The sequence below is a fragment of the Grampus griseus genome (genome assembly GCF_964374135.1).
Source record: "Grampus griseus genome assembly, chromosome: 15".
Lineage (NCBI taxonomy): Eukaryota > Metazoa > Chordata > Mammalia > Artiodactyla > Delphinidae > Grampus > Grampus griseus.
In genome coordinates this window covers 69,722,397-69,743,741 of record NC_139009.1, presented here as the reverse complement: position 1 = coordinate 69,743,741, position 21,345 = coordinate 69,722,397, and the positions used below count along the sequence as shown (strand labels likewise).

The 21,345-nt window shown below is 35.1% G+C and overlaps 1 protein-coding gene across 4 annotated transcripts in view; it reads right to left on the bottom strand.

Moving 5' to 3' along the window:
- The window catches only part of CTNNA2 (catenin alpha 2), a gene marked incomplete at both ends in the record, with an annotated part of 1,036,807 nt that overhangs the window by 19,912 nt on the left and 995,550 nt on the right, over positions 1-21,345 (bottom strand). The window contains one exon of one of the 4 annotated variants that reach the window (XM_082672515.1): positions 12,283-12,426. The exons of the other annotated variants lie outside the window; for them this stretch is intronic. Within the exon in view, the coding sequence (XP_082528641.1) occupies positions 12,283-12,426 (144 nt within the window). The remainder of the gene's footprint in view (positions 1-12,282; positions 12,427-21,345) is intronic. 4 annotated transcript variants of the gene reach the window in all.

Here is a 21,345-nt window from a genome sequence, read left to right as displayed (position 1 = left end):
GAATCATTTACTAGGATTTTTCAGTGTGATAACTTACTACAATGGAAAAAGGTATGGCCAAGAAGCTATCCTATTAAGCACACATTATGTGCTCATTGTGCAAGAAATCAGGGAAAAAAATAAGAACATTCAGACACATTCCCTATCCTTATGGAGCTCACAGACTAGCTAGGGATATATATATATATATATATATATATATATATATATATAAAATTAAATAAGTTCCTACACTGCATTCCATACCAGCAATGATAGAAAACACATCACACTGTGGGAGAATATCAAGAGAGTCTTCCTGGAAGCACTACAGTATATCAACTACTAACTTTGTAACCTCCAGGAAGTTACTTAAATTCTCTGAACCTCGTTTTCCTAATATTTTTAATGCGGATGACAGTATCTCTTCCACAGAATGATTTTGAAAACACATTGCAGAGTGCATTTCAAATGCTTAGCACAGTGCATGGAACATACTAAGCCCTCAATGTATCTTAGTTTAATAATAATTGAGGCATTTACTACATGCAATCGTCCTGTTGTCCCTCTAAGTGGTATTACTATTCCAATTTCTAAATCAAAAGCAAAAGCTCAGAGATCAGCAATGTTACCCAATATCTCCCAGATGATAAAAGACAAACTTGGTTTCCAAATTCACATCAAATAGCAATACCTTGCTTATAATTTTAACATCTACCTTAAGAGAACATGACATATTTTTTTAACAACTTTATTGGAGTATAATTGCTTTACAATGCTGTGCTATTTTCTGCCCAACAACAAAGTGAAACAGATATATGTATACATATATCCCCATAGCCCCTCCTTCTTGCATCTCCTTCCCACACTCCCTATCCCACCCCTCTAGGTGGTCACAAAGCACCGAGCTGATCTCCCTGTGCTCTACAGCTGCTTCCCACTAGCTATCTATTTTACATTTGGTAGTGTATATATGTCAGTGCTACTCTCTCACTTCAACCCAGCTTACCCTTCGCCCTCCCTGTGTCCTCAAGTCCATTCTCTTTGTCTGTGTCTTTATTCCTGTCCTGCCCCTAGGTTCATCAGAACCATGTTTTTTTTTAGATATCATACATATGTGTTAGCATACAGTATTTGTTTTTCTCTTTCTGACTTACTTCACTCTGTATGACAGGCTCTAGGTCCATCCACCTCACTACAAATAAATCAATTTCATTTCTTTTTATGGCTGAGCAATATTCTATTGTATATATATGCCACATCTTCTTTATCCATTCATCTGTCGATGGACACTTAAGTTGCTTCCATGTCCTGGCTATTGTAAATAGTGCTGCAATGAACATTGTGATACATGTCTCTTTTTGAATTATGGTTTTCTCAGGGTATATGCCCAGTAGTGGGAGTGCTGGGTCATATGGTAGTTCTATTTTTAGTTTTTTAAGGAATCTCCATACTGTTATCCATAGTGGCTGTATCAATTTACATTCCCATCAAAAGGGCAAGAGGGTTCCCTTTTCTCAACACCCTGTCCAGTATTTACTGTTTCTAGATATTTTGATGATGGCCGTTCTGATCGGGGTAGGGGTTACCTCACTGTAGTTTTGATGTGCATTTCTCTAATGATTAGTGATGTTGACCATCCTTTCATCTGTTTCTTGGCAATCTGTATATCTTCTTTGGAGAAATGTCTATTTAGGTCTTCTGCCCATTTTTGACTGGGTTGTTTGCTTTTTGATATTGACCCGTATGAGCTGCTTATATATTCTGAAAATTAATCCTTTGTCAATTGCTTTGTTGAGGGTTGTCTTTTTGTCTTGTTTATGGTTTCCTTTGCTGTGGAAAGGCTTTCATTAGGTCCCATTTTTTTTATTTTTGTTTTTATATCCATTTCTCTAGGAGGTGGGTCGAAAAGGATATTGCTGTGATTTATGTGATTTATGTCATAGCCTATGTTTTCCCCTAAGAGTTTTATAGTGTGCAACCTTACATTTAGGTCTTTAATACATTTTGAGCATATTTTTGTACACGGTGTTAAGGAGTGTTTTAATTTCATTCTTTTACATGTAGCTGTCCAGTTTTTGCAGCACCATTTGCTGAAGAGGCTGTCTTTTCTCCATGGTATATTCTTGCCTCCTTTATCAAAGATAAGGTGACCATATGTGCATGGATTTATCTCTGGGGTTTCTATCCTGTTCCATTGATCTATATTTCTGTTTTTGTGCCAGTACCATACTGTCTTCATTACTGTAGCTTTGGAATATTGTCTGAAGCCAGGGAGGCTGATTCCTCCAGCTCCCTTTCTCTTTCTCAAGATTGTTTTGGCTATTGGGGGGTCTTATGTGTTTCCACAGAAATTGTGCAATTTTTTATTCTAGTTCTGTGAAAAATGTCATTGGTAGTTTGATAGGGATTGCATTGAATCTGTAGATTTCTTTAGGTAGGATAGTCATATTCACAATGTTGATTCTTCCAATCCAAGAACATGGTATATCTCTCCATCTGTTTGTATTATTATAATTTCTTTCATCAGTGTCTTATAGCTTTCTGTATACAGGTTTTTGTCTCCTTATGTAGGTTTATTCCTAGGTATTTTATTCTTTTTGTTGCAATGGTAAATGGAATTTGTTTCCTTAATTTCTCTTTCTGATTTTTCATTGTTAGTGTAAAGGAATGTAAGAGGTTTCTATGCATTAATTTTGTATCCTGCTACTTTACTAAATTCATTGATTAGCTCTAGTAGTTTTCTGGTAGCATCTTTAGGATTCTCTATGTATACTATCATGTCATCTGCAAACAGTGAGAGTTTTACTTCTTCTTTTCCAATTTGGATTCCTTTTATTTCTTTTTCTTCTCTGATTGTTGTGGCTAAAACTCCCAAAACTATGTGAATAATAGTGGTGAGAGTGGGCAACCTTGTCTCTTGCCTGATCTTAGAGGAAATGGTTTCAGTTTTTAACCATTTGGAACAATGTTGGCTGTGGGTTAGTCTTATATGGCCTTTATTATGTTGAGGTATGTTCCCTCTATGCTTACTTTCTGGAGTATTTTTATCATAAATGGGTGTTGAATTTTGCTGAAAGCTTTTTCTGCATCTATTGAGATGATCATATGGGTTTTATCCTTCAATTTGTTAATATGGTGTATCACACTGATTGATTTGCATATATTGAAGAATCCTTGCATCCCTGGGATAAACCCCACTTGATCATGCTGTATGATCCTTTTAACGTGCTGTTAGATTCTGTTTGCTAGTATTCTGTTGAGGATTTTTGCATCTATGTTCATCAGTGACATTGGCCTGTAGTTTTCTTTCTTTGTGCCATCTTTGTCTGATTTTGGTATCAGGGTGATGGTGGCCTCGTATAATGAGTTTGGGAGTGTTCCTGTCTCTGCTATATTTTGAAAGAGCGTGAGAAGCATAGGTGTTAGCTCTTCTCTAAATGTTTGATAGAATTCACGTGTGAAGCCATAGTGTCCTGGGCTTTTGTTTGTTGGAAGATTTTTAATCACAGTTTCAATTTCAATGCTTCTGATTGGTCTGTTTATATTTTTTATTTCTTCCTGGCTCAGACTCAGAAGGTCATGCTTTTCTAAGAATTTGTCCATTTCTTCCAGGTTATCCATTTTATTGGCATAGAGTTGCTTGTAGTAATCTCTCATGATCTTTTGTATTTCTGCAGTGTCAGTAGTTACTTCTCCTTCTTCATTTCTAATTCTGTTGATTTGAGTCTCCTCCCTTCTTTTCTTGATGAGTCTGGCTAATGGTTTATCAATTTTGTTTATCTTCTCAAAGAACCAACTTTTAGTTTTATTGATCTCCGCTATTGTTTCCTTCATTTCTTTTTCATTTACTTCTGATCTGATCTTTATGATTTCTTTTCTTCTGCTAACTTTGGGTCTTTTTGTTCTTTCTCTAATTTCTTTAGGTGTAAGTTTATGTTGTTCATTTCAGATTTTTCTTGTTTCTTGAGGTAGGATTGTATTGCTATATACTTCCCTCTTAGAACTGCTTTTGCTGCATCCCATAGGTTTTGGGTCATCGTGTTTTCATTTCCTTTTGTTTTTTTCAGTGATCTCTTGGTTGTTTAGCATCGTACTGTTCAGCCTCCATGTGTTTGTATTTTTTTTATTTATTTTTTCTGTAATTGATATCTAGTCTCATAATGTTGTGGTCAGAAAATATACTTGATATGATTTCACTTTTCTTAAATTTACCAAGGCTTGATTTGTGACCCAAGATATGATCTATCCTGGAGAATGTTCCATGAGCACTTGAGAAGATAGTGTATTCTGTTGTTTTTGGATGGAATGTCCTATAAATATCCATTAAGTCCATCTTGTTCAACGTGTCATTTAAAGCTTGTATTTCCTTATTTATTTTCATTTTGGATGATCTGTCCATTGGTGAAAGTGCAGTGTTAAAGTCCTCTACTATTATTGTGTTACCATTGATTTCCCCTTTTATGGCTGTTAGCATTTGCCTTATGTGTTGAAGTACTCCTATGTTGGGTGCATAAATATTTACAACTGTTATATCTTCCTTTTGGATTGATCCCTTGATCATTATGTAGTGACCTTCTTTGTCTCTTGTAATAGTCTTTATTTTAAAGTCTATTTTTTCTGATATGAGAATTGCTACTCCAGCTTTCTTTGGATTTCCATTTGTTTGGAATATCTTGTTCCATCCCCTCACTTTCAGTCTGTATCTGTCCCTAGATCTGAAGTGAGTCTCTTGTAGATAGCATATATACAGGTCTTGATTTTGTATCCATTCCACCAGTCTATGTCTTTTGGTTGGAGCATTTAATCCATTTACATTTAAGGTAATTATCAATAGTATGTTCCTGTTACCATTTTCTTAATTGGTTTGGTTTGTTTTTGTAGCTCTTTTCCTTCTCTTGTGTTACCTGCCTAAAAGAAGTTCCTTTAACATTTGTTGTAAAGCTGGTTTTGTGGTGCTGAATTCTCTTAGCTTTTCCTCATCTGTAAAGGTTTTAATTTCACCATCAAATCTGAATGAGATCCTTGCTGGGTAGAGTAATGTTGATTGTAGCTTTTTCCCTTTTATCACTTTAAAGATGTTGTGCCACTCCCTTCTAGCTTGCAGAGTTTCTGCTGAAAAGTCAGCTCTTAACCTTATGGGGATTCTCTTTTATGTTATTTGTTGCTTTTCCTTTGCTATGTTTAATACTTTTTCTTTGTATTTAATTTTTGATAGTGTGGTTAATATGTGTCTTGTCATGTTTCTCTTTGGATTTATCCTGTATGGGACTCTCTGCTCTTGCTGCACTTGATTGAGTATTTCCTTTCCCATGTCAGGGAAGTTTTCAACTATAATCTCTCCAAATATTTTCTCAGACCCTTTCTTTTTCTCTTCTTCTTCTGGGACCCCCATAATTCAAATGCTGGTGTGTTTAATGTTGTCCCAGAGGTCTCTGAGACTGACTTAATTCTTTTCATTCTTTTCTTTTTTTTTTTTTATTCTGCTCTGCAGTAGTTATTTCCACTATTTTATCTTCCAGGTCACATATCCGTTCTTCTGTCTCCATAATTCTGCTATTGATTCCTTCTAGAGAATTTTTAAATTCATTTATTGTATTGTTAATCATTTTTTGTTTGCTCTTTAATTCTTTTAAGTCCTTGTTAAACATTTCTTGTATTTTCTCCATTCTATTTCCAAGATTTTGGAACCCTTTTACTATTATTACTCTGAATTCTTTTTCAGGTAGACTGACTATTTCCTCTTCATTTTTTTTTGGTCTGGTGGGTTTTTACCTTGCTCCTACATCTGCTGTGCATTCGTAGTTTCTGTTGTTTTTGGTGTCTACCCCCAGTGGGTGAGGTTGGTTCAGTGGCTTGTGTAGACTTCCTGGTGGAGGGGACTGGTGCCTGTGTTCTGGTGGTTGGGGCTGGATCTTGTATTTCTGGTGGACAGGACTGCATCTGGTGGTGTGTTTTGGGGTGTCTGTGAACTTATTATGATTTGAGTCAGCCTCTCTGCTAATGGGTGGGGTTGTGTTCCTGTCTTGCTAATTGTTTGGCATGGGGCATCCAGCACTGGAGCTTGCTGGCCCTTGGGTTCACCTGGGTCTTAGCGTTGTGATGGAGCTCTCTGGGAGAGCTCTTACCAATTGATATTATGTGGGCCTGGGAGGTTTCTGTGGTCCAGTGTCCTGAACTTGGCTCTCCCATCTCAGAGGCTTAGGCCTGACACTAGTCCGGAGCACCAAGACCTGTCAGTCACATGGTCTGGTCACTCCAGTGGATTCTCATCATCCTTGGGAGAACATGATATTCTGTAACTTATTTTTTCAGATCTCTGACATCAAAACCATGTGGCTGTCACTGTTCTCTGACTTGGTTTTTACTCAGGTAAAATGCTAGGCCTTAAGGTAAATAATTTTGTGTGGCAGATTTCTAAGGACTACCCAACGTTATGTTTGGCTGGGTTGGTATAATAAAGGCCCAATGACAAAGCTACATGTGATTGGTTTAAAAAATTCTGTAAGAATTTAAAAAGTCATTTTTTCTTTTAAATCAACATGCTGAAACTAATTTGCTCAATTAATGGCAGGCACTGGCATCCTACCAACTAACTGCTTCTAAAATGTGACAGTATCACCAGCTCTACCAAAGCAGTTATTGCTATTACCTGCAGAGAGATGTATATGAAGAAAAAACAAGATTCCCTATCATTTCTCAACTTATAAACAATGATATTCTCAAATTAAAAAATAGAGAAGATTCTGGCAATCTGGAAGAGAACTGTATGCAAAGGAATTAGAGGGTTAAATCCAGAACTGACTCTCCTTGCTGTGATAAGAGGGCCACCTTCTTCCAGAGCAGGGTTCATTCTCATGTCTTAGTCAAATGTAAAATACCTCTCTAGTGGCTCCCTCTTCTTTGAACATTTGTATAACTCTCTACACAGACTGGTGGTTGTAGGATAATGACTGTTGTCCATAAAGAAAAAAATATATATAAAAAAAATGAGCACTTCTAAAAGATTGTTTATTGAAATATATAGTTATGGTATTAATATTTTTCAACATAGACCATAGACCCTACATTGGCTTGAAAGCTTGATTTTTCTCATCACGATGGGAATATATACATATATAATTTTTTTAATGAGTTCACCTAATTAATATTAAAAAGCAGTCAAATAGCTCTACCAAAGAATACCAAGCAGAAATAAATATTGCTCTGCACTGTTGTCTCTGTCCCTTCTCTTGACACGAGTTGGGAGCTATAGAACAACTTAGCTCTGAACTTGATTAACTCCTTGCATTAGACCATGATGATGAAAGAACTAGATGGTCCCTTAAGTGTATATAGTTGCATGTCTTTTCTTCAAGCTATATTTAATAACATCACTTAGTAATTATTTAAACTTAAAACCCACCATTCTTAGAAAGTTTTTTTTTTACACCTAACAGAAATTTAAACCAACTTTCTCAGGAACATTCTTATCTTACCTTTATGCTATTTTCCCAAATCTTTTATTCTTAATATTTTAATTCTTTTTTTTTTTTTTTTTGATTCTTCTTCCAAGAACATAGAAACCACGAGTCAATTCTGTTGCCTTGTAGAGATTCTGAAACTTTGGTGTGAAAATGGATCACCTGGCATGTCGAAGGTGGGGTTAAGTACAGTTTCCAAAAACCTACATAATCCCTACAGTCCTGATTCAAGGAGTCTGCAGCCTGGTCCAGGATTCTGCACTTTAACAGTCTCCTCCCACCTCTTTCTGCATTTGGCATGCAGATGATCCTCTGACCATTTTGAGAGACACTCACTAAAATGAGAATAGGTCATAAAATTTTCTTTCATATCCAGTGCCCACCTATCTTTCTTATTTCACCTTTGATTCTTTTCCATCTTTCCACCCATCTCTGACATTTTCATGTCTGGTCAGCATAGAATACACCTACACCTCAATATTATGGACATTCTGTACCTCTTCTGGGATAATCATTTCTCTCCACCTCTACTTTAAGCTCCTATCCATTTATCTGGGAAGACTCAAAGATATTGTCCCATTTATGAAGCTTCCTCTTCCCCTTCTCTACAGGAATGCCCATATCACTTTGTATATATTTCTGTGAGAGTGATTATTATAATCTATTACATTTACAGATTATGTGTCTGTTTTCCATTGCTACTTCCATGTCCATCCGTAAGACAGTGAATATCACATGTTATTTACTCAATAAATATTTGTTGAATTATAAATCCAACTGAACTTCTATTTCTAAAATTACCCCTAGGGACATTTCGGGGGAGGAGGAGAAGAGTTGCCATCCTTGTTGTTGTTCTCTTGGGACAAACCTAATTGTAATATCTTTAACTTCCTTTAATAGGCTAGATTGTTCCACAAAAATTTATGGAAGTTCTACTTCAAATTTTGGGGGAAAATTAGTTCTAAGAGAACATTCCTTGCTTTGTAAAACTGACCTTGATCATACTACTTCATTATTCCCATGTAGACAATTTAACTTTTGAAAGTGATTTCCTGAGATAATATATTCTAGAAATTATTTTTTATGTCATGATAGAAAATTACAAAACGTTCACTGAATGATGTAAACCAAGTCATTAGAATCTGGGATAGGTAATAAAGCAGGTCTACTCACAGAATTTCTGTCTGTTAGAAAGGCCAAAGTAGTAACTTGGAAGGAACTTGGATGGCAAGAAATACAAAAACAGTGCCCTCTAAGTGATACAAAGTATACACTGAAAATCATCTATGAATCTCCAGCAACAGAGAGGCTTTCAAACCTAAGTGTGCTTTGTCAAAGTGGGTAAGTCATGCCCAAATCCAAGTGTATTAGGGAAAGAGACTTGCATAATCATTGTCTCTTTGAGAGCAGAGTCTGACATGATTCCTATTCAGTGCAAGAAACTTCCATTTGCTTTGGAAAATCACCCTGGTTACATGGATTCTCATTAGCTTATGGGCATTTCCATGACCATCCAACGTTTCTAAACCTGTCAGTGATAATCCCTTTGATTGTCCAAATGATAATCCATTTCCACCTTTTTCAGAAAACCACAATGTCCCAGAGCTAGAGCCTCCTTCTGTCCATAATTCCTTCCTTTTTTTTACATTTCTTTTCCTCAGTCGTGGCTGTGAGTGATCATGTGACCTCTTGTGTAACTAAGAAAATAGCTGCCTGATTATATTTTAATAATCATTGCAAGTCAGTCACTTGCCACCTCCTCTTCATATATTATAAAGTCAGAATATAATTAAGAGTAGGGGGTTCTGGGAAGGTATGGGGCTGGACTCTTAGCAAAGACTTTTGATTTCAATATGTGGCATTTCTAAACACAAGATAGCCTCTGCAACATTTACAATTCTGTGGGCTTGCTGACCTGCCCTCATTATGTACACACAAACAACACAAATCTAAACCATTCTGTTCAAAGTTAGCTGAAGGTCTCAGCTTCTCACAAAGCCTTCCCAGTACAATCCAGTCTACTCCAGACCACTCTGACACTTACTGTCTTCACTTTTAAGTTGTCACTTGACATGTGTCCAGACTCCCAAAAAGGTTGCACATTCCTCAAGAGTAGGAGCCAGGGCTTACATGTCTTTTATCCTTCGTAGCACATAGCTCAGTAACCACCAATTACCTACTCATTGAACTCTTCCCAACAGCACAAGGGAATTCCTGCAATACTGCATAAGTAATTTTGAATTTGAGAGTCCCAATGAGGCCTAGCTCCCTCTATTACCTAGTGGATGAGGATATTTTCTTTATCTCAAATAATCAGAATAACATAAAATTATGGAGTTAAAAACAAATCAGTCTTCCAAATCAACACACAGCTAATCATCATGGGCTTGATATTGTCAGCTTAAAAGAACAGGACCCACTAACATCATTAACCAAATAATACTACATCAGATATAGAGTACATTCTAAGACTAGTTTGGACTGAAATTTTCTTTCTAGTTTGAAAAACTAACTGTATGTCATCTACAAAAATTAGGTCTCATCAACTATACAATCTTTTTTCGCCATAAACCGGTTCTTCAAAAATATATCATTTTATGATAGAATTTTAGAGCAGGATTACTTTAGAATATATCCTTTAAATCATCTATCATCATTTTAGAGATGAGAAAACTGAGACCCAAGAGATCTAAGTAATTTACTTTGAGTTACCTAATTAGCCACTGACAGAAATACGACTAGTGCACCAGCAACTTCTGTTTTATCTCACTCTTTTGTTTGGAGCACAATATATGTATGTATTTTAAATTATAATTCAAATACATACAAAATGGATATAAAAACACTGAACATCACTATAAATGAAACATGCACATGAGGGTATACAAGTGCATGCACAATGCATTCCATGATAGATTCTCTGAATTTGCACAAGCGCACAACACAACCATTCTTAACTCACGAAGTTTAAAGATGATTGTATTCCAAGGGTTTGTATAATATGAGCATTTCTTACCTGGCAGCTGTATGAGGGGTTGACAAAAGACATTAAAAACTTGAGCTATGATTAGATATCAGATTTTTCTGGCACTGAAGGTTAACTTCTACCTGGGTTTCCAGGGTCTAGCACTTTTAAGGGAAGGTAGGCCAGAGATTGGAGAGGGATCACCCAACATATGAGACTTTGGCATTGTTACCCACATTGTAATATTAAGTTGACTGCAGTTGATTATCACCTAAATCTTCCTATGGGCCAGTTATGACTCTATTTCTCCTTATTGTGCCTGAAATCTCTACCGTTACAGTCGCTTCTTTAGGTTAGAAAGCTTAGGTGGGAAAATAACTTCAGCAGTCATGATACCACTCCACCCCAGGTAATGAAAAGAGGGAGAGCCCTTGTGGGGGAAGGATAGAGGCTCTACACGTAACAGAAGAGCTACTGATGAGAAAGGACTCCTCCTTATGGTGTCCAAGAATTTTAAATTTGGGGGCAAATCTAAACAGCATTGACTATATGAGGTTTGGTCCCTTCACTGAGCTTAAGATCTAGCAAGGAGGTAAAACATAAACAATTTAATACAATCCTCTTGAGTAGAAAAGTTTGTGTGGAGTATACAGACTGAGATACAAGTAGCATTTCTCTTTCTGAACATTAATAGATAATGTAATCTAATATATGCTCCATGTGCATAATCTAAAGGCCATTAAAACATTTGAACATTGGGAAATAAAAGGACTCCTCCTTTTAAAGTACCCCAGTTCTACAATACCAATATCCATACATACCTAGTTAACTAGGGATTTGAAAAAATGAATGATATCCACTTAACACATTTCATAATACCTATAATTCAAACTAGGATACTTTTAATCCCATCCCATGAAAAGTAACGGGCCTCACATTCTGATGGTCAAACCTTTTTAAAAACACCCACCCTGATGCTTCGACATCCCTTAAAGATGTAACCATCTCCATGAACCTTCTTTCCCCTCTAATAAAAAAGTTGACATTTTAACCATTTTAATAGGTACCCAGGAGAGAACAAGGAAAATGAAGGAACACGCTCACTCCAGTTGATCTTTTCCTTCTAAATACTACGGCATATAAAAGAAGTAATCAGTAATAATAGAAACCCAAATGAAACAAAGAACAGTGGTTTTTCACAGCTCTTTACCAAGAAATCCTATAAAACAGCATCATTGTTATGACATGCAACAAAAAGGTAGCAAATTTGGTTGAGACACATTGAAATGGATGCACCCTTAATCTTGCAAGAGTGGTGACTCTTTTTTTAAAATAAATACTTTAGTTTTTGCATTTGAAAGTTTTCATTTGTTTATATCAGAACAAAGTTTGTTGATAATTCTTATGTATCAGTTTTTTCACAGTTTTACTCTACAGTTTTAGAAGAGCAGATTGATTCTCTGGCTAAACGTTAATAAAGGATATCCTGTGATCCTGAAATCTTTCAAATGAAGAAGAATACACTTTCCTAACTAGCCTTCCTTTATAGAAAGCTCACTAAAAGACTACAGAATGGATTCATTCCACATATGCAATGACTTTCAGTCCCAATGGGAAGAAAGAATGAGAAATAAAGGAATGAAAATACCATTTTCAACTTCTCAAGTTTAGATCATACTTGAAGAGTACATCTGTGTTGTGGAATTCTTGACTTAAATAAAGAATAAATAAGTAGAGCCTTTCCCCAAAGTTGGTTAATAGTAAGTAAAGAGGGCTTGATTGGTCACATCTTTACTTCCTTGAAACCCCATCCCCCTGCTTTCAAAATTAATGTTTACAATGAGACAGGTTAGATCAGAAAGCAAAGTTACTCACCATGGAAGAATCACTGCTTCCACACCCGATCGGAGCTCCCTCAGCACAGGTTGGGAGGTGGGTAGAAAGTTGACTAGCCCTGCCCCCATCTATGACATCACAATCTACCTCATAAAAGGTAGTGAAAGTGCTCTGAACTCCTGTCTGATTTCCGAGAGATACAGAAAAGAGAGAGTGAGAGAGAGAGCAAGAGAAAAAAAAAAAAAAAAAAAAAAAACGTACCCTATTGGGAAGGGATTAGGGAGGTGTAAGAGGGAGTGGGTAATTGGGAGAAAGAGGCCTATGAAGGAATTATGTACTGAAAGAGATATGGGTGGGGCTCCGTGATATTAAGCAGTCCGGCCATTTGGATTCCTCATTGGCTCTCTTGAACAGATAAATGGACCATCTGGGAGAAGGAGGATGAAGCAGCATCCCGCCTTGTCAGGCATTGTAAGGGACAATTGTAGTGGGGTTCAAAGGGGATGAATCCCCTATTTAATGCATTGAAGATCACCAAGAGAGAAAGCAAGGGCTGAAGCTTTTAATGCCTGGAACTGTACACGGGGAATGTCAGATGTCTTTATAGGAAGTTCCATTGCCCTGCTTTGTGACCTTCAGCAAGCTCTCGGCCTCAGCACACTCAGCCAGTATATGGTGCTAAAGGGATACTTACCTCTTCCATTGGGTTCACTGAGGAATTAACACACTCATTGTTGCTAGAATGGCAATTATTTTTTACTGTTCCTTTTTGTACTCAAGCGTGAGTTGTGTGATAGGCACAATTTAAAAGATAAGCCAATAACAAATGCCTAGTTCTACCCTTGGAATTTCTACCTCTTAAAATGTTATTTTTGATATAAAATATTACTGACAATCTTGACTAAGTTTTTCTATGTATACCAAATATAGCATACACCTAAAGGGGATAATTAGATCCGACCTTCAAACCTGGAGAAAAATCAAATGGCAATATTGCTACAATCACAAGGTCCACTACGCTGCTACTTTTAGAGGTCAAGTTTAGGTGACCCAGTAATGCTCAGTGACCAAATATTTTCGTCACATGCAGTTCTGCTATAGTCATAGCGTTATAGCTTTGTTTAAAGCCTGATTCCAAATTTTTTTTTTTTTTTTTTTTTTGGAAATCAGGCAAGATGGGAGAAAAATGTGGAGAGCACTAGGTCTTTTTTTCTTTTCAAATGTAGATTTAGAGCTTTAAAAACTGAACTGGTCAAAGTTGTCAAGTGAGTATTATGATAAAACAAAAGGAAGAGCAAACAGATCCTGAAACCATCCACATGGAAGCCAGATCTTTATTTGCCCAGTGGAATATATGAAAAGTGAACCTTTTTCCACAGAAAATATTTCAGTAAAGATTCAGAATAATAGCTTATAATTCACAGCATCATAAATGGGTAAAGCCCAGAGCCTGTTTCTGTACGCAGATAAACAAAATTCCTAATTTGGATTTTTTTCTGGCGTTTTAAGCCAATACAGTTCTATCTCTAGTCCTGTCATTCTTAGCTCACTAAATATCTAAGTGGATGAAATAATCACAATTTTAAACTATACAAAATTGGTAGATTAGGGAGCATTTTGAAACACAGAAGCTAGTAAATTCAAACTGATTATGAATCTGGCAACATTACTCCCATCTTTTACTTCAAAATAAATGTTAAAGGCATTTAAAGAATGTCTTTAGAGAATTAAAGACAATAAAAAAGAAAAATATTGGCATATGAGAAGCAAGAATGAAATTGAAAATTTTCCTATATTTGGGTTTTTTAGTACTTACTAGAAGAAGCAATAATACTGTGCATATGTTTTCCTTGCTGAATTATTCTCTTTTTATGTTCAATAAGTCTAAATTCAAATTCTATATTTAACAGCTTTTATTGAGTGATATTTCACAATCAATGGTCCTATAAAGCTATTTTCTTCCAATTTTTACATATTAGATCATTGACTAGTTGGCTTATCCTTGCTTTTTTATGTTTTATAACAATCCTGCTTGGCTTTAGAAATTAGCCATCTCCTGATTTTTCACTGTAGGGAAAGTGTTATTATTTTACCAATTCTTTTATCAATCAGTTTCAAAAATGATTATTATGTATTAGAAACTTATCTGTGTCATCTCACCTTTCATACAAAATACAAAAGTCACTATTTAAGATTAATGATGCAGCTGTCCATTCTTCCAATAAGCACTTTAAAAATGTTACTACCAAACAAAGGAGGTGCACTTTTGCCAGCATTAAGATATTAGAATAAAATGGAGTTAAACACTTTTTAAATATTGAAATAAAACAAGCTGGACTTAGATTATAATCTATTGGTATTTTTAATTAATTATCTATTGTTTATCTGGAAATGGAGCATGTCTTCAGGAACCCAATGCAAAACTAGGCTGCATCAAATGGATGCAGAGTGGTGAACTGTGCTGACTTTTTAGGTGAATTTAGTATGATTGATTACAATAATGTCTTTAGTTATGATATTAGTTAAAATAACAAAATTTTCTTTGACACAGAATGCAATGCCTGGATCAAATAATTTCCAACTCTTCTTAGGATCTAGCCTCTTGACATTTTTTATGAAAACTAAGTCTTATTACAATTATGGATTTGATGCATACATCCTATGACATCACATAAATGGATGAGTTAGCCCTTCAAGGCAAGACATGAAGTGATTGCAAGATTTCAGTCAAGAGACCTTATTATTGAAGTCTTGGTTATAATTTTGTTTGGACCAGAGAGATGTAGGGTTGGTTTCAACTTTTTGTTTGTTGAAACAAAAAAGTTTTAATTAAACTTCTTAGTGCAAAGGATTGAGAAGTCAGGTGGAATAATTTGTACACTCCAAAAGAATAATCCGCAGATGTATTTACCAAGTAATTTATCATGGGAGACATGATCAGGCAGTTGGAATGCAGTGTGACCAAAATGTTATTATTAAAGAGAAATATTACAGTAAGAGAATACGATTAATTTTGATAGCAACAGATTTGAATTGGGAGTTCCCAGATAAAGAGATCATGTTTGAGTTTGTCTTAAGATAGTGTCTCACATATAGAACCTTGGGCTTAAAAGAGTACATGGTCCTTAGAAGATATTGCTGACTTCTCAGCATCTGATATCCTGGAACTTCTCTGATATCCTGGAACTTCTCCAGGATACTCTCTTTCAGTTGCAAAATAGATTTGCAAAGGAAAACATATAAAAGAGATCAAGAGACAGATTTTAGAGATTTGACAGAACATCTAGCCAGACTTCCAGTCAAGTTCATTATCAGCAAGACATCTGTACAGATGAAGGTATTCAGAGAAAAGCAATAAAATAAGATACAGTATTGATGATGAAAGAAAAGATTAAAGTCTAAATTAAGTTTGCCTTCAAGAAAATAGGATTAGGATGAAATATTTAAAATATATTTATTGCCCAGAAGGAAAATGACTATTCAAGATAGAGTAAGACAATGTATTGTGAAGCAGTAAAAGAAATCTGAGCTAAAAATCCTTCACATTGTTTATCCAGAAGTCTTTCCTATTTGTAAGATACATGGGCCATAACACGGAACATATTTCTCTTCTAAGGGTTGTGATCAAAGACATATTTTATAAATCATTTAAATTAAGCTGCAGAAAGCATTTGACATAATCGGTAGGGACAGAATGTAGACAATAGTAAGTTAAACACAGTTTTATTTCTAGAATAGAGTAAACAAAGAAAACCAGTGAATACAGAGGTAGTTCAACAGACACTCTGCTACTCCAGCTGAGAATGCTAAACAGTAAGATGAGAAACTAAATGGGGAAAAAATGAAAACAATAGACTCCACAATCTAACAAAAGCACAATGGATGGAAAAATTTATCCTTTTCACAAAAAGTATTTGCTATTAGAGATAAAGAACTTTGAATTCTGTCATCAAACCAATATTTAGCACCATGCCTTTTACATTGTTTAAATGCAATGGAAACATTGAATTCAATGAATTAAAATATCCTTATGAGAACGAGCAATAAATACATTTCTTTGAACTCTGATTGTTATTTTGTCGTTAGAAATTAGGAACGGATAATGGAAACACTGGTCTTTTCCTAGAAAAACATTACTCCTGTCTCAGTTTTGCTATGGGGGTCTTTTTATTTCCTTTATTTTGAGTCATATGAGGTCATGGAAGTTTGTGCAAAATCAATAATGAAATTCCCAGATAATGTTTGTATATGGTTTTAACATTCATATTCTCTTTTTTACTTATTTATATATTTTATATCAACTTATTCATACTTTATCTTCTCTTGAGGCATGTCCGAGTAGGAACAACAGCAAAAAAAAAAACAATAGATTTAGGTAACCCATTCAAAATAATGTATTTCTTGACTAGAGCTGATGAATTGAAGTGTATACAGGAAAACCAAAAAAGAGGAAATGAGTTACAGATACTGTATCTAAATAAAGGTATTCACTCAACGCTTTGGTTTCTCATAATTATTTGGTTCAACTGAAGGGAACAGTTAGATCTGGGTTGTTCTCACATATCCAAAACTACTTAAAAATGGGGGGTGGGATGTAGTTCTTAAGACACTACTACAGACATTCATTATTAAAACTATAGATTAATAAAGAACATCTTAGAATGAACTCAGACAATTATCACACATTGACAATATCTCAAAATTAGAACTTGTCTCACGGGAAAATGGTACAAACCAGTATATCTTAAATAGGTTTGCCTGTGTTTCATAGATATCAAAAGATATATGCAATCATTGCCCCTCATCTAGGTACCTCCCATGTGTCTAATTTCCAAGTTTTCACAAAATATTACTATTCATTTGATGCCAAATAATCCTCAGAATATTAACTAAAATCTAAGGCATTAATTACTAACCAATAAAGTATTTGCCTTCCTTCTTTTAATTCGAGGCTTTTGAAACTTGAAAAAATTCTAAAACCCAAAGGAAGGAAAGTTCATTGATTCAATGACAGGTAATGGCATTGACATTTCTGACACAGAGACACTCCTCCTAAAGCCACTAACCCCTTCTACACTTACAAGCAATGATGCCCTCAAACTAAAATAGAAACTGTTCAGCTCACAAGTTCAGGTGATTCAATCAAATCAATCCACTGAGTAGATCCAAGTTAGTTTAATCCATGTCTCCAGTCAAGGTCAAAAGAGTTACTTGCTTGGCTCACATACCAGTTTTGCCACAATAGAGTCTGTTTTCTTATTTTAGGATGAGAGCATTAGACTATAAAGTCTTTTTCTATGCAGAAAACAATTCAGTAAGATAATCAACTGGTTTAATTTCATCAGTGGATAACTGATTTTTTTTTTCAGTGAACAGAATTGACCATCTTGATAAGTTTAGAATCAGTATCTTTAAGTATGTAACTGAAGAGTTACTTCTTATAGCAGAGCAATATACCTTCCTCATTTGTGCAAGATTATTTGAATTCAGGGAGACAGCTTGCACTGTGGTGCTACAGACATAAAGCTTCCTATGATGCCTGACACCCAAGGAGATTTTTTCCTTTTCTTATAAAAAATTTTATTTCCAATTTCTTCCAAAAATAATACCTTGAGTTTGTTAAATGTCACTTTTATAACACTGGGAGAATGAATTTGCACTGCAAAAACACTGAAGTGTTATTTTTCTCTGAAGGTTTGCATAATTTGTGTTGTGCAAAAATCAATGACAATGTACATTGACACGGATGTACCGGAGGAAGACTTAACGCGGGAATCAGAATTTAAGTGGCTATAGTTTACCATCATAACAGATTAGCAGGCAGGTTGTTGGGAGAAAGATTGAATTATGCAACAACCCATCATACTAGCAGATTAAGTGCAAAGAACTACTGCCATTCTGAAAATGATAAATACCTGTTTAATTTTCTTATCGGTACAGAGTATCTCCACTACCTTTCCATTCAGATTTATAATCTGAAGTTTGTTTTAATTTTACTTCCCTGGATCTGGATTCTCCTACTCTCCCCAGATGAGAAAAAGTCCTTTAAGCCCAAATACTTAATGGCTTACCCTCTGGAAGGTCTGGATAAAATTCTTTGGAACAGCTGTGAGTTATCTGAACACATACCCTTTTGTTTAAATGAAGCACATAAGTGGATTCCAAACCCAAACTGAAAACTAGCAATTTAGATTTTTTCCCATTACTACTATACTTTGATCAGTGGAGATAATCGAGAATTGACAATAGACAGAATCAGAAGATATAACAAAAATGACTCTTTCCCCAGAAAGGGTTGTTTAAAGTACAAGTCTACACAACTAAGTACAACGCTTGTTTCAGTGAACGTTTAATTCCATTACAAAATACTGACACTTTTTTTTACAGAGTGAACACAGAAATTTTCAAGTAAAATGTAATTCTCATCTCAACAAAACACAATTATCTATATCTATATCTATATATATTTATATATATGGCATTGTACAAATATATATATATATGTATATATATAGTACATATATATAGTACAAATATATATATGTATATATATACATACATATATATACATATATATATACATATATATATATATATATGTATATATAGCTTGGTACAAATAAACACCATATTTGCCCCCAAACTGTATTGTATTGAATCAGATATGTCACATTTGTCAACCATTTGTTCAGTTATTGATTACTGCTTATTTAGGGAACAAGAAATTTAAGTGTCAAATCACATGTATTTGTTGTGTGCATACATGTATGCATATACATATAGCATATATGTATCTTCGATCATATGCCAGTGTCAGGTAGGATTGATTTGACTGTTCTCAGTTTCCAGCATTTTTATGAATATTTTTCATTTATCATCATGAATATTCATGTTAATTTTAATTTAGTCCATTTTTTTAATGATATGAAACATAGGCTATAAGAGTGACTATAATTGACCCTTATTCTACAATTTTCTCTTTACCAATTCAAATCCTACTGGTGTTGCAAATTATACTTGTTCACCTTGTCAAACCTCTCCATAACCCAATTGAGAGGAATTCAAATTTGGAAAGGAGAGATTAAAAGACAAAGAACAAAAGTGCACATTAGGGCAAATTACTCAGTCCCTCAGGGATAGGTCAGGGTTCCATTCAATCAGCCTGAGAGCGAAGGGAACTAACATTCCTCACCTCTAAACTCTGTTCCTATATTTTGTTTGCGTGAAAAAAGGCATTTATATGCAATAAAATCTATTAACTTGTAACACTTTCATGGGGAGTCAGCTATAAGTTATATCAGCATCCCTCCATCTCTGACCTGAACATCAAATCCCTGTCCAGAGCAGGGTTATTGCTCCTGTGCTCTGGCTTCGTTGTTATAATGGGGCTCCTGTTTTATTTGAACCTTAAAAAAATAATGTACGTGGAATATTTCCATTTTATCAGAATGCTTGATATTCAGCATTCTATGTTCTAAAACCCTGTTTTTGTGTTTCCAATCTCATTCAGAATAATGTGCAAAGTATAAATCTTTGGGTAGCTAAAGATAATCAAAGGTTATAAAATGGTTTTCATTTCTCCAGTTCCATGTGTATATCTCTATTTTTAAATTTAAAAGAACCTATCAACTCCTCTGAAACCTAGTGAATAAAAACTAATTAAAACACAATAATCAAATATACAGGTAATTTCCATAGTATGACATTGGAACTTATTTGTATTCAATATATATCTCCATACTGAAAAAATTGTGGCTCAACTTTCTCTCATGATGAATATAACGCTGTCACCTTTAATGGATATTACTTGCACTAAACTAATTTATAATATGCTATGGTTAAGTTTCTCTTTCCTTTGTTTTATCTTTTTCCTTCTTTCATGCTTTTTCCTTCCTATCTTCCATCCTTTCCTCTTTTTCTTCTTTTCTTCCTTTAATGGTCCTTTTTCCAAAAAGCATGTAAACCGGCTTAAGAGATTAAACTACCAAACACTAAACTAAAAAGCAAATAAAGCCAGTATATAAACTATCAGGCTGTTTAATTGTCTGGGCTTTAGTTTCTTCCACATTCTCTCTAACATTTTTATTACTCTCTTAGTTTTTTTTTGTTGTTTTGTTTTTTGGTTTTTTTAAAAATCCCCTTTCCCATTACCTGCTTAGCAACCAGGTTGAGCTGAATTGGCTCACAAATATGCATCTTATACTTTGAGATTTAATAAGAATGGCACCTTTCTGCTGTTGAGAAAAGTTTAAGCCAATGACTTTAGAAAATTGATTGCCAGCCAGAAAACTAATGGTGCTTCTTAGACAGCAGTTGTGTGAATGAGCATATGTAGGCATATTTTTTTAATTTGCTTTATTTCTCTAGTTCCCATGACTCGTGAAGAGCTTTGGCATCCACTGTCCCCCTGACCTGTTGAAATTTCCTGAGCTACCTCTCAAGCCAAATGCAAATATAACAGAAGAAGCCTTTCTCAGTTTGAACACACAGACTCACATAAAACATATACATGCTGACATGGTATATGTGCATTTTGTTTAACATAAGTTCATCATGCCAGCATGAGACTATAAAAACATGGTGCTCAGTTTTGAAATCCAAATCATTTTCCTTAGCAAAATGGAAACAATCTACCCAAATCTCTGCTGTTTTAGTAGAAGCTTTGACTTCTTACAAATATACCCTCCTGGAGGCTTTTGCGTATTTCAGGGAAGAAGCCACAGCTTTGAATCCCATGTATATAACGACACAGGGAAAAAGGGAGGAAGATTCAAGTATTTCTCTTTTTTTATTGCATTTTATACTACAGGAGCTTCTCCTTAAAAAATATAGCAACTTTGTCATGCCAGACAACAAAATAAATGGGGCTCAAAGCATGGGTGCACTTTCTTGGCAAAATCATTGAAAAGTTTGTGTGTATGGGGTCTCACATTCTTGACTCTTTCAGAACTTTGAAGGCAGTCATTTGTGGCTATTTTGCAAAATAAACATATTGATTTTTTTCTCCATTGGCCATCAGTGAAGGAGGATGAAGAATAAGATGGAGGCAGAAGTGGCAAAGACAGCAGACTACACAGGCAGGTATGGCACCAAATAACAATC